Source organism: Pelobates fuscus, chromosome 9, assembly GCF_036172605.1.
Source record: "Pelobates fuscus isolate aPelFus1 chromosome 9, aPelFus1.pri, whole genome shotgun sequence".
NCBI lineage: Eukaryota > Metazoa > Chordata > Amphibia > Anura > Pelobatidae > Pelobates > Pelobates fuscus.
Window position 1 is genome coordinate 108,008,904 of NC_086325.1, and position 26,222 is coordinate 108,035,125.

Consider the following 26,222-nt stretch of genomic DNA (forward strand, 5'->3'; position numbering starts at 1 on the left):
ACACTACCTACCAGCAGGGGGACTGTCTGATATTTTAGACAGTCCCCCTGCTTGCAGATCCATAGCCAGCTATAGGCCCCCCATGGGGGGGCTGCCTGGGCTGTCAGGCAGCCCTCCAGAAGAGGATCGCGTCGGAGGTGAGTACTGCCGAGGTCCTGGGGGCTGCAGCCGTTACGGCGTTCCATGCCGCCGCAAGGGCTTTAAAGCCCATTTAAAGCGCGACGGCATGGAACGGCGTTAAGGGGTTAAGAAAATCGTCTCTTCTAGCATTTGTCAATAGCAGAAGTAGTGCAGAATTTTAAACTTGCATAAATAAAGGATTTATTTTTCTTGACCAAAACAAGTGCATACAAAGTTTCTGCTTCTAATAAAAAAGAGAAAAGTATTTGTGATATTTTTATATTTTCATCATTTTGTATGATAAACCACATTTTAGTTATTTAAATGTTAGCTTTATTTCTCCTCCTTTATTTTGAACATTTATAACCTGTTACTTTTGTTCTTGAAGCAGCAGACAGCCTTTTTTTGTTCTGCATGCCCTGTGCATCCAAGATTACCAGAAGCAGTAAAGCAGGATCTCAATCAGTGAATATATCTTTGAGAGATCTCTGATCTCAGAATATGCTGAAACGCATAGGCATGAAATGCATACGCCTAGCCCCCTACTTGGTGCTTCTCCCCTCTTCGTTTTGATGTATCACACTGCATGTTAATAATGATGGACTATAGACTTCTGTGGATATATTCATTGATTGAAGTCTTGCTTTTTCTTTTTGGGGAACCAGCAATCTTGGATATATAGGCTACTATAGCAGGTAGAAAATCTGCTCAGGAGTCTTAGAAAAATCCCAGTAAACTGATGCCAGTTTCATATAATTGAAGCATTTACGTTTCCCTCAGGTCCTCTATCCAATATATTTGCTCTGTGTGGGGCTCTGTTGACAGACACATATGTAAACTTGCTCACATTACATAGGGTAGGAAAATCTGTACATGACGTGCCATGGAGCAGGATAAGATCAAGTTTACTGAATAATCTACAGGAGTTGGACTTTGGCTACCAAAATGGTGGAAATGATGCTTAAACGACCACTATAGGCACCCAGACCACTTCAGCTCAATTAAGTGGTCTGGGCGCCAGGTCCATCTAGGGTTAACCCTGCCTGTTGTAAACATAGCAGTTTCAGAGAAACTATGTTTACACTGAGGGTTAATCCAGCCTCTAGTGGCTGTCTCATTGACAGCCGCTAGAGGCACTTCTGCGCTTCACATTGTGATTTTTAACAGTGAGAAGACGCCAACGTCCATAGGAAAGCATTGAGAATAGTGGCTATAGTGGTCTTTTAACACAATTTGGTAGTAAATAGTAGGATAGCCCTCTTCATGTTTGCGTGTTAGGCCACACCATGGTCAAATTTCCACACTTCAATTTTTTATATTCTATTCATATAAGCACTATGCACACAGACCCCTCTCATTTACTCTCTTCTACACAGTATGCTCAGTGACATCTCACTGCCTACTGGAATGTGACAATAAAAAAAACCATTTCCTTTGATCCATCCAATGGTTGGCCAGTTTCTCTTCTTGCCTTTGCTATTTAAAAGTTACAGAAGAGTTTATATAATCCTAAAATTAGTTTCTTCTGCTGTATTTAACTTTTATTAAACCCTCTTCAGTATAGTTTTCAACACATTGACTTGATCTCTTCAAAATCTAAAGCATTTTTTTTCAAATCTAAAGCATTTTTTTTCTCTCTTGCCTTTGACACTGTTAATCACCTATTCATTCTTAACAACATACTCTGTTCCTTAGATCATATGGCTAGATTTTGTGCAATACTCATTGTGCCTATGCCATCATTTTTTCTTTGTCCCCTCCCATTGTACTTCACTGTCTCTCTAGAAACTATTTTAAAGTCATAAATGGATCTCTTCTTTATACTCTAATTGTTTGATTTTCCATATCACTTATGTACAGATAATCCCACTCTATTGACCTAAAATTATTTTATCTCATGTTACGAGCTGCCTTTCTGCTCTTCTCGTATGTCCCAAGACTGCCTGAAATGTAACTAAACTATAAAACCATCTTCCCTGAGCTTCCTGTCCAACTACTTTCCAAACTCTCTCTCTAATAATGCCATTGCTGTGTCAACTGCACTCCCTTTGACCCCTTAACCCCTTAAGGACCAAACTTCTGGAATAAAAGGGAATCATGACGTGTCACACACGTCATGTGTCATTAAGGGGTTAAAGGACCACTATAGGCACCCAGACCACTTTAGCTCAATGAACTGGTCTGGGTGCCAGGTCCTCCTAGTTTTAACTGTGCAACTGTAAACATAGCAGTTTCAGAGAAACTGCTATGTTTACATTGAGGGTTAATCCAGCCTTTAATGACTGTCAATCCTCAATGCGAAAATCGCATGAGAACACGCTGGACGTCCATAGGAAAGCATTGAGTAATGCTTTCCTATGGGCGGGTTGAATGCACGCTCTGGCCGCGCATGCGCATTCAGAGCTGACGTCGGGAGGGGGAGAAGAGGTCACCAGCACCAAGGGAGCCTGGCGCTGGGTTAAAGTAAGTGGCTGAAGGGGTTTTAACCCCTTCAGCCCAGCGAGTGGGGGAACTTATAACCCTATAGTGCCAGGAAAACTAGTTTGTTGTTCTCGCACTATAGTGCTCCTTTAAATTAACTTCCGTCATGACTTGTGTATCCAGTGCTTAAAAAGACTGTTTGTTTTTGGCAAACCAATATCTATTGAGAACATAATCTGGTTCCTCCCCCTTCCAGGTAGACAGCTGACTTAAAATCCACCAGATACTGGTTACCACCTCCAATGACAACCAGAAGCCCTCTGGTCTGAGCTGGCAAAGCAGTGCAGCACCATCTGTTTGCTTCTAGCCAATGAGCTGGCCCTGCATGGTAGAGCTTAGCTCACAACATATTATGGAAACTCCGTGAAGGATACACACAGACAAACCAAAAATATTGAGCTCCTAGAAATTAGGATAGAAAAGTGGGACAAGGATTTGGGCTCAAAATAGGGACTGTCCCTCCTAAATAGGGACACTTGTGATGTTACAGAGGCAGTTGCATATCAGACTGATCCCATCCACAAGGGCAATTCAAAACAAAAATACCTGCAAGTTACCTCTTCTTCACAGGTAGAGCAACCCCACACAATTGTTTGGCCTGACATAAACACTATAGCTCTAGGGATTCAAATGTGTATTCCTAACACTAAAGTGCTCTGGTAGCCATTTATGTCCCCAGCCCCCAATCTGCAGGGAGAAAAAAAAAAGGTTTTTGACTTTTCTCCTTCACAGCATGGCCCCTTATGTTAAAAGAGGTTTTCAGTGTAACATTGTTTGTTATTGTGTAATTTCCACAAAAGTGACTGTTTCCCTTTACCTAATTGTAGGCAGTGGCAACATATGTGCTAGAACTCTGTTCAGAGTATATGAAGGGGTGTGGGGCAGCAGATCTGAGTGAAATCCCCTTGCCAATTCTCCATAATTTGTGGTTTAGTGAATACACATCTGTGCCTAAAGCTGCTTTATTCAATATGTGCAGTTACATGGTTAATGCAACTGTGTGCAAAATTACACAATTAAAGAAAACACTCCTTTTTGTTAACCTTTTAAGATAGTACCACAGAATAATTTATCCAAGATTGAAGTTCATATTTAAAATTTGCCATTTATTTATGGTTGATAATTTCCGCTTGGTGATGTTTGCCCTTAACTAATGTCGGCATCGCTCTTTCATTCACAAGTAACTGGCGATCCTTCCTAAGCTTATTGTCTTGCTGTACTTTATGGCTTTGTTAGGAAATTGAATCAGTTTTGTTTTACTCGGCAAATAAAACAAGCGTCAGAATAAAATGTATTGTAATCTGGTTGAGTTAAAACATACTCTGTGCAGTGGAATTATTGAGAGTTCTATTAATGGAGTACAGTAAAACTTGGCTGTCTCTCTGTAGATGTATGACGGAGCTCTGTATCTGTAATCAGCGGCCAGCCACCCTGACAAGATGTTTATGTCTCTCCAAAAGTTATCATGATTTTATGACCTGTACGTGCAAGGGATATTCGCTGCCACTTATCATGTTTGAACAGTCCTTGCGAGTCTGGGATATTAACAGGAGAAATGTAACAAACATCTTATGGCAATAATCAGTGTGGTATGTCTTTATTTCGTGCATCCCAAACCTTGCAAGTCTCTTTCACATCTGCAAATCTTAGTTTGCATCAAAATCCCCTTTCTTAGCATTGTTCATTTTATGACCCATAGTCTATATGCAGTTTTTTTCTACAATATCAAATTCTTAGTATAGATTTGTTTCACCGTTTACAAGCTTAATTAACCCTTTGACTATCTTTAAGTGTTGCACTGTGTTGGCAACAACTTTAATGTACATGTGTCTGTGTGTCAAATTGTTTGTATCAGTGTGCGCATGTGGCAGTGTGTGCATCTGTGTGACATTGTGTTTTTATGTCTCAGTGTGTGTGTGCCAGGGTATTACATAGTTGAAAAGAGACATGCGTCCATCATTTAGCCATTCTCACATCTGTTTTTGCTGTTGATCCAAAAGTAGGCAAAAAACCTTGTTTGAAGCGCTTTCATTTTTGCAGCAAACCAGGAAACAAATTCTTATTGACCCCAGAATGGCAGTCAGATTTATCCTTGGATCAAGAAACCGTTACTCACAAATTAAAAATGATATCCCTGAACATTATGGTTTTGCAAGTATTTATCAAATTGCTGTTTAAACAGCAAATTCAGCAATTGTGTGCATTATATCTATTTAACCATGTATTCCCCCTTTCTCTATAAAAATAATTGAAATGGTGATTTCTCCTTTTAAAGGAACTAAATAAAGGTAAACATATTATCTATGTTTAACGTTTGGGTGACATACTGCATTTAGAATTCTGCCCCTCCAAAAAATAAAAAATAAATAAATAAAGCTTAATTTTATGTTTGTGTTTTATCTTTCTTTAACCCCTTAAGGACCAAACTTCTGGAATAAAATGGAATCACGACGTGTCAGACATGTCATGTGTCCTTAAGGGGTTAAAATTAGAATTGGGCTTCTATTTATCCACTGAAAATGCCAACGCCTTGATAATTGTTGACAATTGACAAGTGTTAAAAAAAAATCACTCATTTTTGCTATTTTCATATTCTCTCACAATATAGAAACAGGTATAATTAATTATTCACCTTAACAGTTTATTTTCTATACGGTGATGTGACAAGTAGCTAACATTAAGTGCATCACTACTTATCCTGCCAGGGGAGCAGATAAGCAGATGGATGATTAATTCTATATATTGTGTTTAAATCACTTTGCAGCTGACATGGAATGTATTGTTATACCTTATAAAAATGGTTGGCGTCCTTTGAATGATCACTGTGCCATATTCTTCTATCACCTATGGGATTAAAGGGGCAATGCCAGAGTGCAACATTGGAGAATGAAACTAAATCATTACCAGGATTAACTGTCAGGTGGTAAAAACACCTAAACATGAAGTTAACCGGTCGTTTTAGTATTTTACTCCTGCCAAAATAGCCTGACACGTACAGTAAAAACACCTGTCCGCTAATAATAATTTGCTCTCTTAGACATCTATAAGAAAGGAATGGGGGGAAAAAACACAATCCGTGCCTTCTACTAACCATAGCACCAAATTACACCATTTTATTGACCTGATTACCTAAAAATGTAATGTAAAACACCCAATATAAAACCTTTCTAAGCCTTACAGGGGCAGTGTAGTCACCAGAACCACTACAGCTTAATGCAATGTTCTGGTGTCTATAGGCTGTCTCTACAGTGTTTTTACATTAACCCCTTAGGCACACTGCTTCAGAAGCTTGTCTTACCCTTAAGGACACATTTTTGCATTTTTTGCTGTTTGTATTCAAACGCAATTTGCATCTCTGTCATTGATTGCACCAACACATATTATATACTTTTTTTTAGAGGGCAAACAGGGCTTTAATTTATATTTGTATCATTAATTATTAAAAAAAAAATGCCAAAAAGTTGAAAAAAAAACAACCCCAAAATATATATATATTTTTTTTACAGTTTTGGCAATAATAGCATGTGCATAATATGTCCAGCTTAGAAAAAGTAATTAAAAATAAATTCATTAATGTTCAGCTACAACTGCTGAGTATAACAATACCCCCATTGTATGCCTTTGGCACTATTCTGTAAAGCTGCAATGCCACATAAGAGACAAGGCTATTTCAGTTTCTATAGTTAGAATTTTCATAGATGGATTTGACAGCCTATGTCTCATTTTAGGGTATTATATCAGTGTGGCTGATCAAATAACCCCACAAAGGGCTTTCATTTGATAAAGCAGACACCCCGGGGTATCTTATATGGTGTATATTGTGCCTTAACTTGTCACCATTTTTTCACCAATTTATGTCACTGTTTGTGGTGAGGGGGAAACAAAATTTCATTTTTACATATATGTTTATTATTATTATGATGCTATGTATATAGCGTTATCAAATTCCGCAGCGCTTTACAATGGGTGGACGAACAGACATGTAGTTGTAACCAGACGAGTTGGACACACAGGAACAGAGGGCTTGAGGGTCCTGCTCAATGAACTTACATGCTAGAGGGTGGGGTAAAATGACACAAAAAGGAAAGGATAGTATTAGACTAGTGACAGTTGCAGAAGAGGAATCTATAAGAAGCTATTAACAGTTTAATTAATACGCTTTTATGAAGAAGTGGGTTTTTAACGATTTTTTGAAGGAGTGGAGACTGGGTGAGCATCTAACGGAGGAGGAACGGTGCAGCCCTCGAGAAATCTTGAAGGCGAGCATCAGAGGTGGGAGTACTGACAGAAGATAGACTTAAGTCTTCAGCAGATCGTAAGGCCTAGACGGGACATACTTGTGTATACGGGAGGATAGATAGGTGGGAGCAGCATTATGTAGCGATTTGAAAGCAAGAACCCGAATTTTAAATTGAGCTCTCTATTTTATAGGAAGCCAATGTAGGGACTGACAGAAGGGTGAGGCATGGGAGGTGCGGGCGGACAGGAAGATGAGCCTTGCTGCCGCATTCATTATGGACTGTAACGGCGCAAGTTGGGAGCACGTAAGACCACTGAGAAGCGGATTACAGTAGTCAAGGCGAGAAAGGAAAGTGGAATGGACCAATACCTTAGTCGCATTTGGCGTTAAGTAGGGGCGGATGCGCGCAATGTTTTTGAGATGGAAATGACAGGATTTGGTGATGGATTGAACATAAGGCTTGAAGAAGAGGTCAGAGTCAAAGAGAACACCTAGGCAGCGAGCCTGCATGGTGAAGCTGATGGTAGCACCATTGACTTGGAGGCAGACAGACACAGGAGTAACAACACTTGAGGGAGGAAAGACCAGAATTTCAGTTTTGGTCAAGTTTAGTTTAAGGAAGTGGGCAGCCATCCAGTTAGAAATAGCAGAGAAGCAGTCAGAGACACTAGTCAAGAGGGACGGGGAGAGATCAGGAGAGGACAGGTAGATTTGTGCCAAAGGAGCTAATGAGTTTACCAAGGGAAGCAGTATAGATAGAGAACAGTAGGGGACCAAGGACTGAACCTTGATGGACAACAACAGAGAGGAGTTGGTGAGAAGAAGCAGAGCCAGAGAAAGAAACACTGAAAGAGCGCTGGGAGAGGTAGGAGGAGCACCAGGAGAGAGCAATATCTTGTAGACCGATATTGAGGAGGATGAGAAGAAGCTGTTGATGATCAACAGTGTCAAAAGCCGCAGACAGGTCAAGGAGAATTAGGATAGAGTAGTGACCACGAGATTTTGCAGCGAGTAGATCATTGGATACTTTGGTCAGTGCCATTTCTATGGAGTGCTTAGCGCGGAAACCAGACTGAAGAGGGTATAGCAGAGATTTGGACTCGAAGTCTGTCAATCTCGCATACACAATTCTTTCAAGGATCTTGGATGCAAAAGGCAGCGAGATAGGACGATAGTTGGATGGGGAGTTAGGGTCAAGATTGGGCTTCTTTAGAATTGGGGTTACAGTTGCATGTTTGAAGGGCGATGGAAATATACCAGAGGAGAGAGAGAGATTGAGAATTTTAGTGAGATGTGGAGAAAGAGAAGAAGACAGAGTACGGATGAGATGCGAGGGAATTGGATCTAGGGAGCAGGTGGTGGGGCGGGAGGACTGGAGCAGAGCAGAAACCTCTTCCAATGTAGCGGGTGCGAATGAACATAGAACAGCAGAGGGAGTGAAGTAAGGGGAAGAAGAAAGATGAGAGATCTCTTCTCTGATTGTAGAGATCTTGTCAGTGAAGTGAGTTGCAAAGTCTGAGGCGGTCAAGTTAGTAGGTGGAGGAGGAACAGCAGGGCGAAGAAGAGAGTTAAATGTGTGAAATAGTCGTTTGGGTTCGCGGGCGAGTGTGGTTATGAGGGTATTGAAGTAATTAACTTTTGCAGAGGAAAGAGCCAAGCTGTATGCGCTCATTTTTGCAGAGTATTTCTCACACTTGATATGTACCACTGTCATAAACATAAAAAATAAACAAATTATGCTGTTACATCTTCTGAGTAAAACAATATGCCCAATGTGTGACCTAGACACTATTTTGTGAAGTTATAGTGCTGTAAAAGATACGTGGCAAGTTCAGGTTTTTAAGTGTGAATTTTCATGGAGGGTTTTGATGCGTTAGTGTCCTACTTTGGTGCACTTGAGCAGGCTACATATTCCAGCTACACCATAAAGGCATACCATTTCTTAAAAAAGGCATCCCAGGGTATTTCAAAAGGCATATTTTGAACCTTAGCGTGGGATCATTTTCCCCCTAGCTTGCACCAAGAAGTGTAGTGGTAATAAGCATTTTTTTCTGCCTTTTTGACACACAAAGTGAATTTGCACAGTATATTTTGCAAACCTTATGCGTGCTACGACTGTATAATACTTCATATGTTTCTCAGCTATGTCGTCTGAGTACAGCAATACCCCCATATGTAACTTTGCCAGGTATATGTGGACCTTGAAGGGGCACATTTGAAACACAATCATTCCAGTTTTTTTCTGACTTTGAAGTTTTACGCTGTGTCCATGTTCCATTTTGGAGTAGTTTAGCTGGTTGGTTATTCAAACTTCCCCACAAACACATACTATGTGTTAAAGAATACACCCCAGGGTGATTCAAAAGGCATATTTTGAACCTTAGCATGGCATCATTTTTTCTCTAGTTTGTTCCAGGTGTAGTGGTAATGAGCATTTTTAAATGTATTTTTTTACTTTTTAAAACTCGTTTTTCAACTTTTTTGCGTATTAAATTCTTGAAACTTTCTTGACACATTTAACAATTTTTAAAAACATTTTTTTACCAATAACCCCTAACTAGCAGTAAGCAGCACGAACAGTAAATTCCCCAATTTCCCATAACTCCCACCCACCCCAGCTAGCAAAATATATAATTTTAAAATATTTAAATTAATGAGATAAATTGAACCTCTGAGGATTAAAAAAAAATAAGTTAACCCTAAGGGGTTAAAAAAAAAAAATCGGATCACAATATAATACTGTGATCTGTATTTTGATAACTGTAGGTAGTGATCAACTGGCAGGGAAGGGGTTAATTTTTATTAGGACTGGGTAAAGGGAGGTGAGATTTTTTTTTTTTTTTACTTTATTAAAACTTTTTTTTTTACTTTGTAAAACTTTTTTTTTTTTAACGTTAACCCCTAGCTAGCCTAACCCCAAATTCCCCACTAAATTCCACCCACCCCAGCTAGCTAAATATATAATTTAAATATATTTAAATTAATTAATAAAATAAATTTAACCTGAGGGTTACAAAAAATAAAAGTTGACCCTCAGGGGTTAAAAAAAAAAAAAAAAAAAAGATCACAGTAAAATGTAGTCCCTGCCAATTGATAACTGTAGTCAGTGATCAATTGGCAGGGATGGGGTTAATTTTTATTTAAAATGGGTAAAGGGGGTGGGATTTTAAACTAACTTTATTTTTATTTTTTACACAGGGAGAACATCAGCAGTGATCCGTCTCCCTGCAATTCACACAGAACGCGGAAGAGCAGGGAGGCGGATCAGAAGTCCCTGCAGCACATGTGCTCGCTTTGACAGCGTGTCAGAGCGATCACAGCTGCAGGAGGAGTGTTAATCACGTGATCACGACGATCTGGGGTTAACTTTAGCGTGTGACGGACCCGGTCCGTCATCCGGCGTTAAGTGCTTCCCCGGCATGACGGACCGGATCCGTCATTCGTCATTAAGAGGTTAAGGACGGAGCCAATTGTACAAGTTGTGATCAAAACATAAATGAAACCTTGAATTTGCGCTGTATGTGGTTCAACCATAATTCACCTCTTTCATATCAAGTGCACCCACACTTATTATATATCATTTTGTTCAGGAGAAACAGGGCTTTTATTTCATATCAAATATTTATATATGAAACATAATTATGAATAAAATCTAAAAAAGTATGAGAAATTAAGAAATTTTATTTTTGAAGTTATGCATGACATTTTACCTGTGAATGTCATAATACTGTTGGATTTTACTGAAATAAAATACACATATTTGTATTCAGAAGTGTCTCACGAGTACAACAGTACCCCCAATGTACAGGTTTTATGGGTTCTTGAAAACGTACAGGGGTCAAATGTACGGCTTTTCCCTTTTCCATATTTGTACATTGAAATCTGCCAGATTGGTTTTCTGGGCCTATGTTTCCTTTGGGACGGTATGGAAGCCCAGAAATGAAAATTAACCCCACCATGACATACCATTTGGAAAAAGCAGACAGCCCAGGCTATTCAAAATGGGGTATGTCCAGTCTTTTGTAGTAGCCACTTAGTCACAAATGCTGACCAAAGTTAGCGTTTATATTTGTTTTTTACATTTTTTTACACACAAACTGCACTTTTACTGGTGATATCATAGTCGTGATAAGTTTTACTTTTTTGAAAAACTCATATTTGTGTTCAGCGAAGTCTTCCGATTATAACAATACCCCACATGTAAAGGGTTTAGGGTGTTTTGGACGTTTCTCTGGATGGTCTGCATGGGTTGTTAGGCAGGTCCCTCATATTATTACGTAAAATAATAGTTAAATATATATGTGTGTGTGTGTGTGTGTATATATATATATATATGTTACAAAAAAAATACATAAATGCAGGTGCGCAAAATAATATGTGAGAATAGTACCCAAAGGTATAATTGTACAAGCAGTATAAAATAAAAACCATACACAGTATCACCCAAGTGGATGCAGTAATGTATAACTGTAACCAGTGTGTTACCAGTAAATATATACAGATACCATGTGGTATAGAACAGAAAAATGACCAATGAGCATATACTTGCAAATGTACAGGTTTTTCAAGGGTAGTCTCGCCCTATAATATATAAAAACACAGACCTAGTGCAATAATGTCTGTAAAGAGATATAACCGCTAATTGGAGGTAATAAAAACTCACAATTGTGGAGTGGTTGAAGTACCACTCCGGACTATTGGGCTCCAGGAGGATCAGCCCCTTGTGTTTGTTGGATCCAGACAATGGTATGTAGTAACACTCACTTTAAGTAGAAAACCCGAAGTAGAAAATGTATTGTAGCTTTATTAGGTAAATAAAAGTAAAAACAAATGCTGCTGCTAAACAAATCAAGTTCAGTGTAGTCCAGGTGGATCGTGGATAGACTGTATAAGTCCTATCCCACTCCGTAACCGGCTTCTCACAGTCACTTGTTGACGCAGCTACTTCCAGGTTTCGTCACCTGCAACGCGTTTCACCCCGCCTCTTGGGGCTTTCTCAAGTATTTCACAAAAGTGAGTACACCCCTCACATTTTTGTCAAAATTTTATTATATCTTTTCATGTGACAACACTGAAGAAATGACACACTGCTACAATGTAAAGTAGTATGTGTACAGCCTGTATAACAGTGTAAATTTGCTGTCCCCTCAAAAGAACTCAACACACAGCCATTAATTTCTAAACCATTGGCAACAAAAGTGAGTACACCCCTAAGTGGAAATGTCCTAATTGGGCCCAATTAGCAATTTTCCCTCCCCAGTGTCAGGTGACTTGTTAGTGTTACAATGTCTCAGGTGTGAATGGGGAGCAGGTGTGTTAAATTTGGTGTTATCGCTCTCACACTCTTTTACTGGTCACTGGAAGTTCAACATGGCGCCTCATGGCAAAGAACACACTGAGGATCTGAAAAAAAAAGAATTGTTGCTCTACATAAAGATGGCCTAGGCTATAAGAAGATCGCCAAGACCCTGAAACTGAGCTGAAGCACAGTGGACAAGACCATACAGTGGTTTCATAGGTTGTCTTTGGGAAATAGACGTATGAGTGCTGCCAGCATTGTTGCAGAGGTTGAAGGGGTGGGGAGTCAGCCTGTCAGTGCTCAGACCATACACCGCACACTGCATCAAATTGGTCTGCATGTCTGTCGTCACAGAAGGAAGCCTTTTCTAAAGATGATGCACCAGAAAGCTTGCAAACCATTTGCTGAAGACAAGCAGACTAAGGACATGGATCACTGGAAACATGTCCTGTGGTCTGATGAGGCCAAGATAAACTTATTTGGTTCAGATGGTGTCAAGCGTGTGGTGGTGGGAGTGTCATGGTCTGGGCCTGCATGAGTGCTGCCGGCACTGGGGAGCTACAGTTCATTGAGGGAACCATGAATGCCAGCATGTACTGTGACATACTGAAACAGAGCATGATCCCCTCCCATTAGAGACTGAGCCGAAGGGCAGTATTCCAACATAACGACCCCAAACATACCTCCAAGACGACCACTGCCTTGCTAATTAAGCTGAAGGTAAAGGTGATGGACTGGCCAAGCATGTCTCCAGACCTAAACCCTATTGAGCATCTGTGGGGCATCCTCAAACGGAAGGTGGGGGAGTGCAAGGTCTCTAACATCCACCAGCTCTGTGATGTCATGGAGGTGTGGAAGAGGACTGCAGTGGCAACCTGTAAAGCTCTGGTGAACTCCATGCCTATGAGGGTTAAGGCAGTGCTGGAAAATAATGGTGGCCACACAAAATATTGATACTTTGGGCCCAATTTGGACATTTCCACTTAGTGGTGTACTCAGTTTTGTTGCTAACGGTTTAGACATTAATGGCTGTGTGCTGTTATTTTGAGGGAACAGCAAATTTACACTGTTATACAGGCTGTACACATACTACTTTATATTGTAGCAGTGTCATTTCTTCAGTGTTGTCATATGAAAAGATATACGGTAATAAAATAATATTTTTAAAAAATGTGGTGTACTCATTATATATATATACATATATATATACATACACACGCACTTTTATTTATATTGGAAAATAAAGCATTTTATAATCTATTATACATATATATGATTGCATTACAAGTGTATTTTCAAATATATATGTATATATCTCAAAATATATCAAAAGAAAAGAACAGGAGGATTCCTGAATATGTCAAGGTAACACAGTGTAACTCGATAAATGCCCAATGCATATGCCAAGGTACAAGTGAAAAGATACACGAAAACTAATTAGGTATATTAAAATTTAACTTTTAATACTAATTAATAAAAAGGTGAGATTTCTCACCTGCTATCGAACCGAATACAATCTAAACTCACATGAGGAGTTAGTCTAGTAAATAGTACCAAAAAGTCTTGAATTAATACCTACAAATAATAATAAATGTGTATATATAGTGATACAACATATATATCAGGTAGACAACTCAAAAAAATAATAGAAGAGAATTGCTTCTAAAAATCTGATTGATCACTATTTAGGAATCCTCCTGTTCTTTTCTTTGTAGGATATGTATATTAGAGGTTACCCCCCATTTAGGAGGATTTCTTGTTCTTGGCTCATTCTTTCTATCTTTTTCTCTCTCTTTTTCTGTCTTCAATTGTTTATATCTCAAAATACACATATAATGAAATTATATATGTATATTATAAAATGCTCTAATTATTTTATAATATATTATACATATATGATATATGTATAATATATTTATTTGTCTATTTTATTAAATTTTTATTTACATTTTTAAGAGTCAAGGGGACTGCCCGACAGCTCAAACAGTTCCCCTGCGGTTAGCTCCATAGACTCCTATTGCAGCCATGTGATCATGGTGATCACATTGCCCTGGAGGGCCGTGAGCTGCTGCAGGGGAACTGCTGGGGTCTCGGGCAGACCCCCTGGACTGGGATCGCCACAGATCGTCGGTCCAGGTCAGTACAGGACGGCGGGCGGAAGGCTGGGTGTACTATGCCGCGTTTAGAGCCACTCTTTGAAGGACGTCATAGTATGCCCGCCGTCCTTAAGGGGTAAAACACTGCCTTTTCACCGAAAACAGTGTTTACATTGCTGACTAATAATACCTCTAGTTGCAGTCACTCAGGTGGCCGCTAGAGGTGCTTCCTGAGTTGGTGCTGCAGAGCGTGCAGGACTGGCGTTCAGCGCATGGAGACGCTGAATGTTGCCTATAGAGATGCATTGATTTAATGCATCTCTATGAGGACGTATTGATTGGAGCACAAAGGCAGCCTCCCAATGCTTTCTTATGCGAAAACATTAGATTGCTTGATATCATCAAGACTGAATGTCTCGGGGGGGCGGAGCCTTGCAGCCATCCTGTACAGACGCCATGTAACCTCGCTCCTGCGAAACCGGGAACAATCTGCTGCAAATCCCCCAACCTAAGCGCCATCGAGCCCCGACATGCACATAACAACGATCGGTGTCACACACTGCACCGATTGATGCCTTTTTTCCAGGCACCGAAGCAGCTCCGGCAAAGGCGCAAACCTGCGTCCTACCGCGCAATGCCAATCCAAGGCCTGGAGGCTTTCCTCAGTGGAAGCCTCCTCGAACAACACGCACCCAGCTCAGATCCGGGCACTACCACCATGGGCCGCCGCTCACACAAACCCACCGCTGGCCCCACCACACAAGGCAGAGACATAGGAGTGATGTGGCTCCGACCTGCCCAAGCTGAAACAGCACACACCTCGCAGCGACCCCCCACCGGCCAGGCAGCCGAGCCTGATCATGAGGAACCAGCTATGGTAACTACTCCTCAGGCGGAACACCCGCAGCTGGCTGCACACCAAGACGACACAGCCCCAACTACTAAAGGGGTCCTAAAAGTTCTCTGGACCAACATACAAAAGCTGCTATCGGCCGTTGTAGCCACAGTCAAATCGGATATACAAACAGTAAAAGACAGGATAAGAACTGTGGAAGCAGACATCACCAATGTACAAGATACAATGGCCAACCTCAAAGACTCGGTACAACGCCTCCAGGAAGAGCAACATGTGCTAGCAGGCCAAATCATGTCGCTAGAAGACAAACAACGCCGGACGCATATTAAAATCCGGGGCATCCCAGCCACAGTCCCGACCGATGAGCTGCCGCACTATATCCAGCGACTGCTCACAACACTGTTACCTCAGGCAGCTCCCAAAAAAATTGCGCTAGATGGGATCTACCGAGTAACGAGCTCCGCACGCATACCGCCCAGCACACCCAGGGATGTCATCCTGCGCCTAATGACAATATCCGACAAAATACAAGTAATGACTGCCATGAAAGGCAAAACACCACTGGCCTTCGAGGGAGCCCAGCTCTCCTTTTTCCAGGATGTTACCAGAGCCACCCTGCTACGGAGAAAGACTTTTGAGCCTGTGACAACAACATTGCGTAAGGCTGGCAAAATCTACAGATGGGGGAACACGGGCGCACTGCTAGTCCACCATAATGGGACTGCACACCATCTCACATCCCCAACCGGAGCGCCCCCATTCTTGAGGGCACTGGGACTACAACACCCACAACACACCACCGCGACCCCAAACCAACCGGAGGACTGGGAGCCGGAGGACAACTCCACTCACGGATAGCCACCGGGTGATTTACCGGCGCTGCCCACGTGACCCTACACGAGGACTGAAACTCTGGGCACAGTAGTAACTACCATAATGGACACCCCAGCTAAAATGGGAGAGGTCCGTGCCTAATCTCCCCTCTAAATAGTCTTATTGTGATTTTGTTTGTTTGTATCACACTGTGTATATACATCTTTTGACGAGTTATATATATATATATATATATATATATATATATATATATATATATATATATATATATTTTGGTGTTTAAAAGCAAACGCAAAGTTGGGAACCACACACTCACCAGACCACCCCCCCCCCCCCCCCCCCTCAAGTGCCAGCGAACAGGCACTTACTAAAGCCTAACGCCACTCCACCCACCCCCGCCATCCCCCAGGGTTAGAGGGGACACAGGAGATGCCACACAAAGTACACTGCAAACAAGAGCACCCCACAAACTTGCTACAACAACCCACCTGGAACCCACAAAGCTTCACTGGCGTGTACATATAGGCATCCAAAACCACACACCTGACCTAGCCTGTAACACACACTCACCACTTTCACATTTGGAGTATCCTAGGGGAACATAACTCATTTCAACATGCCGGGTATGCCAACCACATTGTATGCTAAATGAAAATGAGCTTATTATCTGATAACATGTATGTTAACATGAAGTTACTGATCGGCTTGAAACCAATCTTCTATACTGTTTCCATATGTTATCATTGTTACCATGCTCCACCATGCGCAAATAAATAAAGAATAAAAAAAAAAAAAAAAAAGATTGAATGTCTCAGCCATGGAGACAGAGCCAGGCAGGGCCAGCCGTAGTGACCTAAAAATAGTAAATAGAAATAGAAAATAGTAAAGGAAATAAAAGGGAGGTGGGAATTAAAAATTTGAAAAAGCAAACTGCTGAAAAATTATATGAAATTCATAAACTTCATAACTTTTATACAGGTCTTCAATAAAATTATAATTAGTGTAATACTGTACAGTTTAAAATAATAATATATCAGAAAATGTACAGATAAGTGTTCCAGAGTAGACATCCTGCCTCTGGTTGTTAGAAAGGTTTGTGAGTTTAGTTTTTGTTACCTGGTGTAGATCTCACTGATGACATTCATTACAAATCAGTTTTTGTTTTTAGCATTCTGGGTATGTGAAAACATCTTCTTTCATGCACAGAGCCATTAATATCCTCTTTACTACCCAGTTACTGCTTTGTACTGCAGCTTCCAGACCAGACATGGCCCCTAATGCATTTCCCCAGATATACTTCTTTTACTTTTCTACTGTTTATATTGCCAAAGCTAATATTTATTTTTTTATTTCACATGCTTCGTTTCTGTTCTTTAAAGAGAAACTTAGGGGACCAGCCTCAAGGAATACAAAACTGTATTCCAAACACCATAATGTGTTTTTCTGCCCTTTTATACCTCCCCCCCCCCCCCCACCACCTCATCTCCCCCCCCCCCCCCCCCAGCAACAGCAGGGGGAAATAAATCAAAAAAAAATTTACACTCCCCTTATTCCAGTGCTTCTGCACTTACTCTATCTCCAAGGTAGTGTGTGCATTCATTAGGCCTTCCCCATAGGCAAGTGTTAATTAAATGCATTACTATGGGTTAATTGGAAGATGCTAGATGTAATGAGGAAACACAGCGTCGTTTCAAGAAGTCAAGCACCTCTAGTGTGTGACACTAGAGGCAGTCTTAACCCTGCAATGTAACAATTGCGTTTATTCTGAAACTGCAATTTCTAGATTCCAGGGTTAAGTGGACAGGGACATTGCACCCAGACTACTTCAACTCAATGAACTGGCCTATAGTGTCTCTTCAAGTCCTGGGCGCTTTCTAGGTAGTGTTTTAAGTGTGTGTTTTATTTGTTTTTTTTTTTTTTCATTATAAATATAGCATAACACAAAAACATCTACATTTGATTTTTAAACTATATACATATATATATTTTTATATATATATTTTTTTCTTCTTCTTTATGTTTTTAATCCATTATTTATAGATCTATATATTTAAAGGGGTTTAACTCCACCGTGAACTGCCCCTTTAAGACAAATATTCTGCAAACACTATAATTGTTTCAGTTTGCCTGCTTAGCGCCCAGTAAGATGAAGAAGTTTGCTTAATTACACAGAGTAAATTTTGGTGTCAGCCTCGGTTCCTGAAATGATGATTAATTGTAAAGACTGTAACGTGAAGGAAAATGTGTCCCAGAATATTTCCTAGGGTGAGAGGAGTTAAGGCTGAGATTTCTAACTGGTATTTGATTTGCCATATGCTCTTGGTGCTGTACTCAATAGTGATGCAAATAACGAATCCAAAATGAGCTTCCGACCTTAAAATATTTCTTATTCTACATGAAAAAGATAATAAAAAAGTATTTTCAAAGATCCAGTCATTTTCTACAGAGAGAATGTGGGTTAATATTTTTTTTAGTATGTATGAAGTGCGGTAGTAATTTATCATTGCTTGTATTGTGTTTTATGCACCTGTGTTACTTGGAAACAATTCAAGCAGTGGAATGCTCCCGTGTGACATGCTATCCAAGGATAGAACAAGAAACAGAATCAGGTATTTAGTGTCAGGGTGATATCCCTATATTTCAAGAACTTGGGAATTAAAGATACAAGACTTCTGGGAGGAAAAAGCTTGAGCCGTTGACATTCATAAAGGTAAAAACGTGGCATTTGCATAAATAATTCCATACATATTTTTATGCAGACCGTTAACATAACGGTTTCCGGAGTCTAATGCAGTACATTTTTTTCAGTGCATGCCTAAACACAATACATACCTTTCGTCCAAGTTTATACATGTCTTGCCTGATTCTAAATGGAACTAAATGACATCATGGCGTTCATAGTTGCTGGCCATCCTTTCTTTGATTGTGGATGGCATTTTTTTTTTTTTGGCGAGGAGAGGGGATTCCAATGTATTGAAAACTTAGATTGCCACCCATAAAAGCAGTAAGGTTTCTGGGAGGTTTTTACAGCAAACCGTAACTTACTTATTTCTGTGAACTACAACAGTATTGTGATGTCACAAAACACTGGGGTTAGTGTACAGATAGGGAGTAGCCCAGTGATGATTAAACTTAGCACTTCAAATGTCTTTTGACTACATCTCTCATGATGCTCACACTTTGTTTAGACGGACTGGCTAAATATCTTAGAAACTGCAATTAAGATTAATTGTACTATAATTAGTTATCACTCTGTATTGGGACGGGGAACGTAAATACATTGGAATCTGACACTTTATACAGACATTGCCATTTATGATGCAAATGTACCGAGTCCTAGTGGTAGTTGGTCTCTCACTGTCACTAATGCTGTGTCTTAGGTGGAGAGCTAGACAGTTGCTACAGTGAGCTCCTTCTGTTCCTCTTTTATGTACCGATTAAGAAAATTCAAGATGCTCTGACACATTAAGAGTGCCTTCCATCTAGTTGTTACTTTGTAGTGATATATGCATTCACTGCTGTTGGCGGCATTTTATATTGATTTTAATAAAAAAATGTTAACGGCTGATAGTGTTAAAATGCAAACTTTAGAATAAATAGGGATACACTGGATTATACCTCATATACCTACATACTTCCTTGTTAACAAACTAATATACCACTCTTATTTCTAGTACTCTGGTAAAATAAGACACTTAAATCTTATCATAATTAATTGCTATAATCAATATTCCAAAATGTATAGCATTTATGTATAGCATAGCATAGAGTTGTTGCTGTGTCTATCAATCTACCTCCTTAACTCAACATGTGATTTAAAACCTTTACAACACGATGGTACAGATACTTGTCTCTCTTTTTTCCCCCTTTTTTTTTTTTTTTTTTTTTTTAGCAGAGTAGAGACAGGCCCAGGTCAGTCAGCACTAAAATAACATTATGGTACTCCACATTTAAATGCAAAGAAAAATGTTTTGTAACCCTTTTGAAAAGTACACAATAGTCACCAAAACAATGTTGGGTTAATTAAGCAGTTTTGGTGTATGGATCATGCCGTTGCAGTCTCAATTAGTTAAATTGCTTTTTTTTTTGTTTATGCAGCTCTAGCTACACCATCCCTGCCTGTTATTGACACAGACTGCAGGGGAAAAAAAGTTTAATTTTCAATCAGATGTTAACTTACTTTAGAAATTTGTATCACCTGCACTGTAAATTCGCGTTTACTAACACACAGAAGGCTCCAGTTTAGGATCTAAACTGCTGTTAGCTGTGCAGGAGATATGAAATTATATTTACACAATCTGAAATGCAATGGTGTGGTGGTAAAATGTCTTAGGGCAATAAGATCATTTGTCTCCATACACTGTGTTAATTTCTGCTTTTTTATTTTTTGTCTATAGCCAAACATTTTTCAGCATAATTTTTCTTTTGATTATAAACATTAATTCAAGATGACATTTTTCTTTCTTATCTAGACACATCTCTTTAACTCTTCCTGCTACGTTTCGTGGCAGAAACAACACGCGGCCGGACTTTGAAAATCAGCAGTCAAACTTATACGCAATATCTGGTGAGTACAAAACTAAACATCTAAAATAACCTGTAGACTAGATCATTTTCTTCCCTTCATTTTATCTTATTTAAAGCAGATAATACTCTTAATGCTTCAGATTACTAGTAGTTTTACTGACAGCTTGTTTCATAATAAAGCAGACGGAGTACATAAGTATTTTTTTTATGTCACTGATTTATTTGGTGAATAGCCCAGTGTTTAGTGCAAATGCAGTAGTGTCCATAAAATGTTCTGCAAATGCAATCCCTTTGACAGACCCAATCCAGAGCATGGAAGAAGGTTAAAACTGAACTGTATTGGGTCCACTTTATAGAACCATGGTCTTCAAGAATTTATGTGTAGTAACCTGGAAATAATAGACTAATGTGCATTAATATTGAAGAATGTGTCCGTGATGTATTACAAAAAAATCTAATAAAAACCTACATTTAAAAAATATTTGTTGTTTTTTTATCTTTTATAAGTTATCCTTTATTTTGTGTGTTTTAGTCTATCGCAGCCCGATACAGCAGCTTAAAAATGAATTTCATGAGAAATAGGGCAAATCCTTTTAAACTCTGTGAGATATGAGGGAAAATAGTTCTAGTTAAAACCTTTATATAGTCGGAGATCTATTTATTATTGTAACCTATACTCTGCAAAGTTCAAATATGCTGAGTTTGCAGCTGAAGGCATGTAAGGGAGGGTGCTGGGTTTTATCTGAGTTAGCAGTCCAAATTTTATTACAAATGATTTTATTGTACAGACACTGGTGGGAAGACAGACTATATGTCAGGATGCAGGTTGTAGCGCATATATATTGTACGCACGAAGAGGAAAATTGTGGAGGATACTGGCTGAATGATATTACCTCAAACCTGTTTGAAAAAGTAAATCTTATTTTTATTTTTTTACCGCTTTTGAGAAATGAGTGACTTTACTTGCAGAGAAAAGTGGAAGGAATGAGCCTGTGAACCTTTGTGTTCAGCGACAGCTGTGTGACTGTCTTGGTCTATCACAGTTAGAAGGTTCTATCTCACTGGACTGCATGTTAATTTTCTATGCCATGGGTGTCTCTAGACAATTTGATAGCTTTCACTGCTAGAAGAACTGTTATAGAGCAGTACTGGTGCTTTGAAAAAAACAGGATATAATAAAAGTTATTCAAAATGGGGATATTAAAATGCTAGTTTTTCAGTGTATCTGCGATTTGCTGTAGTTCCTGTCAGAAGGGAATCAAGAGCCCGTAGTGTAATAATACTACATAATAATGAACACCCTTTCGTTTTTTTTTTTTTTTTACTAGTACCTCTGTGATAAATTGGTTTCAAAGGGATTATACCTGTTGCATATTTTGAGACCCAAAATATTTGCCTCTAAACATAACTTAAAACAACTTTACGTGAATAGGTAGATCATTAAATGTGGCTGTATAATAAATTAACATATCTATTCTCAATTTGTTTTGTTTTCCTTTCTTTTTTAATTCTCGTAATACGAATTCAGTTTTACTACATTGTAGATTAGATCAATTTCAAGTTTTTATTAATGACACCAGTAGACTTGCCTGGGGAAAGATTTTAGTTCATCCAAAGTTATAAACCAATTTTAATGAATTTGGTTTGTCTGAATTTCATTAAATAGCTTTTATTAATTAACAATAAACCAAAAAAGTAATCATTTAGGACTTCTCACCGAGATCAGGGGTTGAAAAATTAAATAAGGAGCAGACCTCCCTGCGTCTCCCTACTCCCATTCTTTGGGATGGACAAACAACAGCCCTTTAACCCCTTAAGGACACATGACATGTGTGACATGTCATGTTTCCCTTTTATTCCAGAAGTTTGGTCCTTAAGGGGTTAAAACCCCAAGATTAGGAGTAAGAGAACTGGCCTGCAGTAGCGAGTATCTTTTAAAGCCTGGCTAGTATCTTAGAACTTGTTTTTAAGCCCAGCGTTGGTATACAACTTTGTCCTTTTCCAGTCTAAACTGATTGATTTGCCATATGAAATGTCTTTCTTGCTATTTTCATATAAAGACTAAACGTTATCATTACTATGCTTAAGGACATAGGTCACCAAGTTATGAACCTATATCCCCACATAGCTCTAAGCTAAGCTATATCTCTATAAATAAGGGTAGGGCCCATATATGGTGCAGTGGTGATTTATGTGAAAGAAATATGATATATATTTGATCATTAATTCTTTGAAAAATATTATTTTTAAATAAAATTCAATTAAACTGAAACAAAAGATTCATCTGTTGCACAATAGTCTATCTAAAATATTTCCCCAATCTTCCAAAGAAAATCTAGAAGTTTGTGAACATACAGGCATATTTTACCAAACCAAATTACCGAATATTTCTATGGTAGCAATGTGCTATTGTGACATACTAATTGATTAAATTTGCTTTCCAATATGCAATGATTTTGTATTGCTTGCAAATTCCTTATCTTTTCCCAGCCAAAGATACAATTAAGTTAATCTACTTTATTGACATTGTTGATGTTAGTGCAATATGATGAGATATGGAAGCTTTGAAAGTAAAAGGAATGTTAGATAGAACTGTATAGTCTCCTTGCCAACACACTTATTTTCATTAATGTCATTGAGTGTGAGATTCTGACAAGGTGAAATTAGTAGAGGAGTGGGCAGCTGAAAACTTTAGTATCCCTTTAATGTTCCATTTATTGGCTGTCATATTTTTTCACAAGAATTGGAATTGTCTCTTTCTTTTTCCATCAGTCTCTTATTGTCTTTTTCTATGAGATAGTTTTAAGTGACTATATTAGTATTTTATCAACCCTCCTAATATCTTAATTCTACCTGGTTATTGTCCGTTGACACTTTAGATAATGCATTACCTTTTATAACAAGCCTCTACTGCCACCTTTAGCCTGAAAAAAGTTGGGCTACCATGACTGGTGTGCACTAGACCTTGAGATTCGTTTCGTGATCATACAAATTTGCAAACTCTGCAAATGTAACCAAACCAAACTAAACGTGCAGTGGCCGAGCATGTCCTTTTTGATTCATGATTCACACTTCTGGCCACGGCACCAAAAAAAAAGAGAAATGATTGATGGCTATGGTCAGCCATTAAATGTTCATGTTATTCACAGATCAAGTCCAATAGAGGAAAAAATAAGCAGCAGTAAGACTAATTATATAATATGTATTATAATATACATGTATATGTTTCACAAATTTAGATTTTTATTGCCCCTCTTCTTTTTCCATCTATGGGGAAACTCTTCTCTCACTTGATCTGTGAACCAAATGGTTGGAAAAGGCTTAACAGTGTACTGCAAAATATATACATAAATATACTATATGTATTTATTTTGCAGTACACTGATTGCACCATTTATGAACCCTCTGGCTTGTCTCATTCGTTTCACAAATCGCTTTCATTACCAAAAATCTGCCTCGCCGAACTGCCATATGGCCGAAATTCGGATATTCAAAAACAAGGTTTATTTACAGAAAAAAGGATTTGGTCAAAAAAAATGTTTACTTGCCATGCACAATGTGCACTTTGCTGAGCTAGTAATGCTCAGTAATCATGCTAGTAATGACATTAAAGCTTATAAGCATTATAGCCATGCCTGTATCCTACAGATGTTTAGAGAACAAGTATCATAAATTACAGATACTTTGCTTTTTTTTTTAAATGTTTTTCTGCAACAAGGTGGGGTTTACTATTTATATACTGTTTTGCAGACAAAACATAGTTTATTCACTAATTAATGGAAATAAATAATGGCATTTTTTAACTCTTTGCAGCATGTTAATTTATCTTGAAACCAAACCTGCATCAGCCCCATCCCAAAAAATGATACACAGATATTTTTCTATAAATACTTATGGCTTTAGTAGCATAGATTCCCAATTACTAATGTACCCAGAAAAGTAGTACACAGGACTACCATGGAGAAATGGTACTTTATATCCTCTTTCACTACATTATTTACCTGAAATGTGTTTTCATCTGACTTAGAGAGGGTTAATATAGGCTTTCTAGCCATTACAAACTGAGTGGCAGTTGCCAGATTGCGCAGGCAGATTTTGCCTCCAATATCGTCTTGAGTTCCAGCATCCGCTGCAGCGGATCAACAACAATGAATATGTGATTTCTGCGTCCTCTCGGAAATCCTTAATACGCTGCCTGCATCTGCTTTTAATTTACTCCTAATAATTGAAAGATGCAGCGGAGTTTTCCAATTAAATCCCCGCTCTCTGCTGTTTGCGAACGCTCCTACATGTCGTTGATTGCAAACTGACAGGTGCACTTGGGTATGAATTAAACATGAAACAGGCGAACAGCGTCCACACTAAAACCTGTGCGTTGTTGAGAATTTTAAATACAAGATGTCATTTGCATAATATTAATTTCTTTATCAAGTGTTCTCCAGTATTCAAAGCTAAAATTGCTCTGACAAGCCAGAGAAAATAGCTTTTTTTTTTTGTGGGTTTTGCAAGGATTTATTACTTGCATAATTCCATAGCCTTAATATAATGTAAACGACTCTCAGATTTCTATAGAACGCTTGTTAATTGTTCCAGATGGCACTAACTGATTATGCAAAATTATTACTTTTTTTTTTCCATTCCTCCAGAGATATTTTAAACTAAATTAACTTTTTTTTTAACACTGTTTTTCTTATCTTACTATTTGTATCAACGTTTAATTTAATCTGCTCTTACATTTGTTGGAAACCCACTTTCCCTGTTTCATTTTCATTGCTGACAAAGAAAGATTAAATCCATTTTCACCCTTTTGTGAAGCACTACAATGCACTGTGCTGTTTCAGGAGTTAAGAAATTTTTGTCTGGAGTAAAACTCCATTTAATTCGCCAATGCACAGAATGCAGTATCAAAGCAGGCCTCTTTATATTTAATGGCAGATATGTGTTCTACAGACCTCAGCCATTTAATGTATCACCTGTATAAATATAACGACTAATCGGAACTGCTATTTTTCCTCTTTATTTTGGAAGTTTGTGTGAATTACTAAAATCACAAAAAATTACTTTTTTTTTTTTTTTTTTTTTATCCTACTAATACTGAAGGGAGAGAAAACAGATTTGTAAAAATTAGAGAATCGTCAAGCTGTGACTATAGCACAATTGGAAAATACTTCCAGATCAGCACTTTTCATCTACATTTTGCAATTCAATACAAATAGTTGTTCAGAGAATACCTTTATTGCATACTTTCCATCAATCCCTGATCCTGCCAGACTGTCCTGATTTGCAGGCTTCTTTCCTGCCATCCCAGGTGTGTTCCCTGGTATGCATAGGGGGGGCACTAGATAAGGGTCCCAAGCGAAAACAATGCAAGAACTAAGTAGATAGATCCCTGTTCCAAGCACCCAACAGTAATAAAGCTTCAGCACTCTGTAATTTCAGGTGCAATGTGTGTTTTATTCTGCCATCCCAAAGGACAGGCTTGCAAGTACATCTGTAAGTGGCCTGCTGTCAAAGACCTAGAAGAATGTATAAAGCTTTCCAACAGTGCTTGGTGCATAGTCTTACCTGAATGAGTCTTGCCAAGGAGGGTTTTAGTCAGTCTAGAGACCAATTACGCCAGACTAATGTGGCCCCTTCCTCTTTCCAAGCAGAACCTCCCATTTTGAACATTGATGCAACTGTCCACATTTTCACACCCACGTAGGCTTGCTTGCCACTTATCCTAATTTCATACGTCTCAACGTTGTAAAGTATGTAATTGTTACACAG

General features: G+C 38.8%; 1 protein-coding gene across 3 annotated transcripts in view; it reads left to right on the forward strand.

Annotated features, from left to right (window-relative positions):
• Window positions 1-26,222, forward strand: part of MVB12B (multivesicular body subunit 12B) — a 166,636-nt gene that overhangs the window by 92,335 nt on the left and 48,079 nt on the right. For all 3 annotated transcript variants that reach the window (XM_063432296.1, XM_063432297.1, XM_063432295.1), the window contains one exon: window positions 20,399-20,493. In XM_063432296.1, coding sequence (XP_063288366.1) covers window positions 20,399-20,493 — 95 coding nt within the window. The remainder of the gene's footprint in view (window positions 1-20,398; window positions 20,494-26,222) is intronic.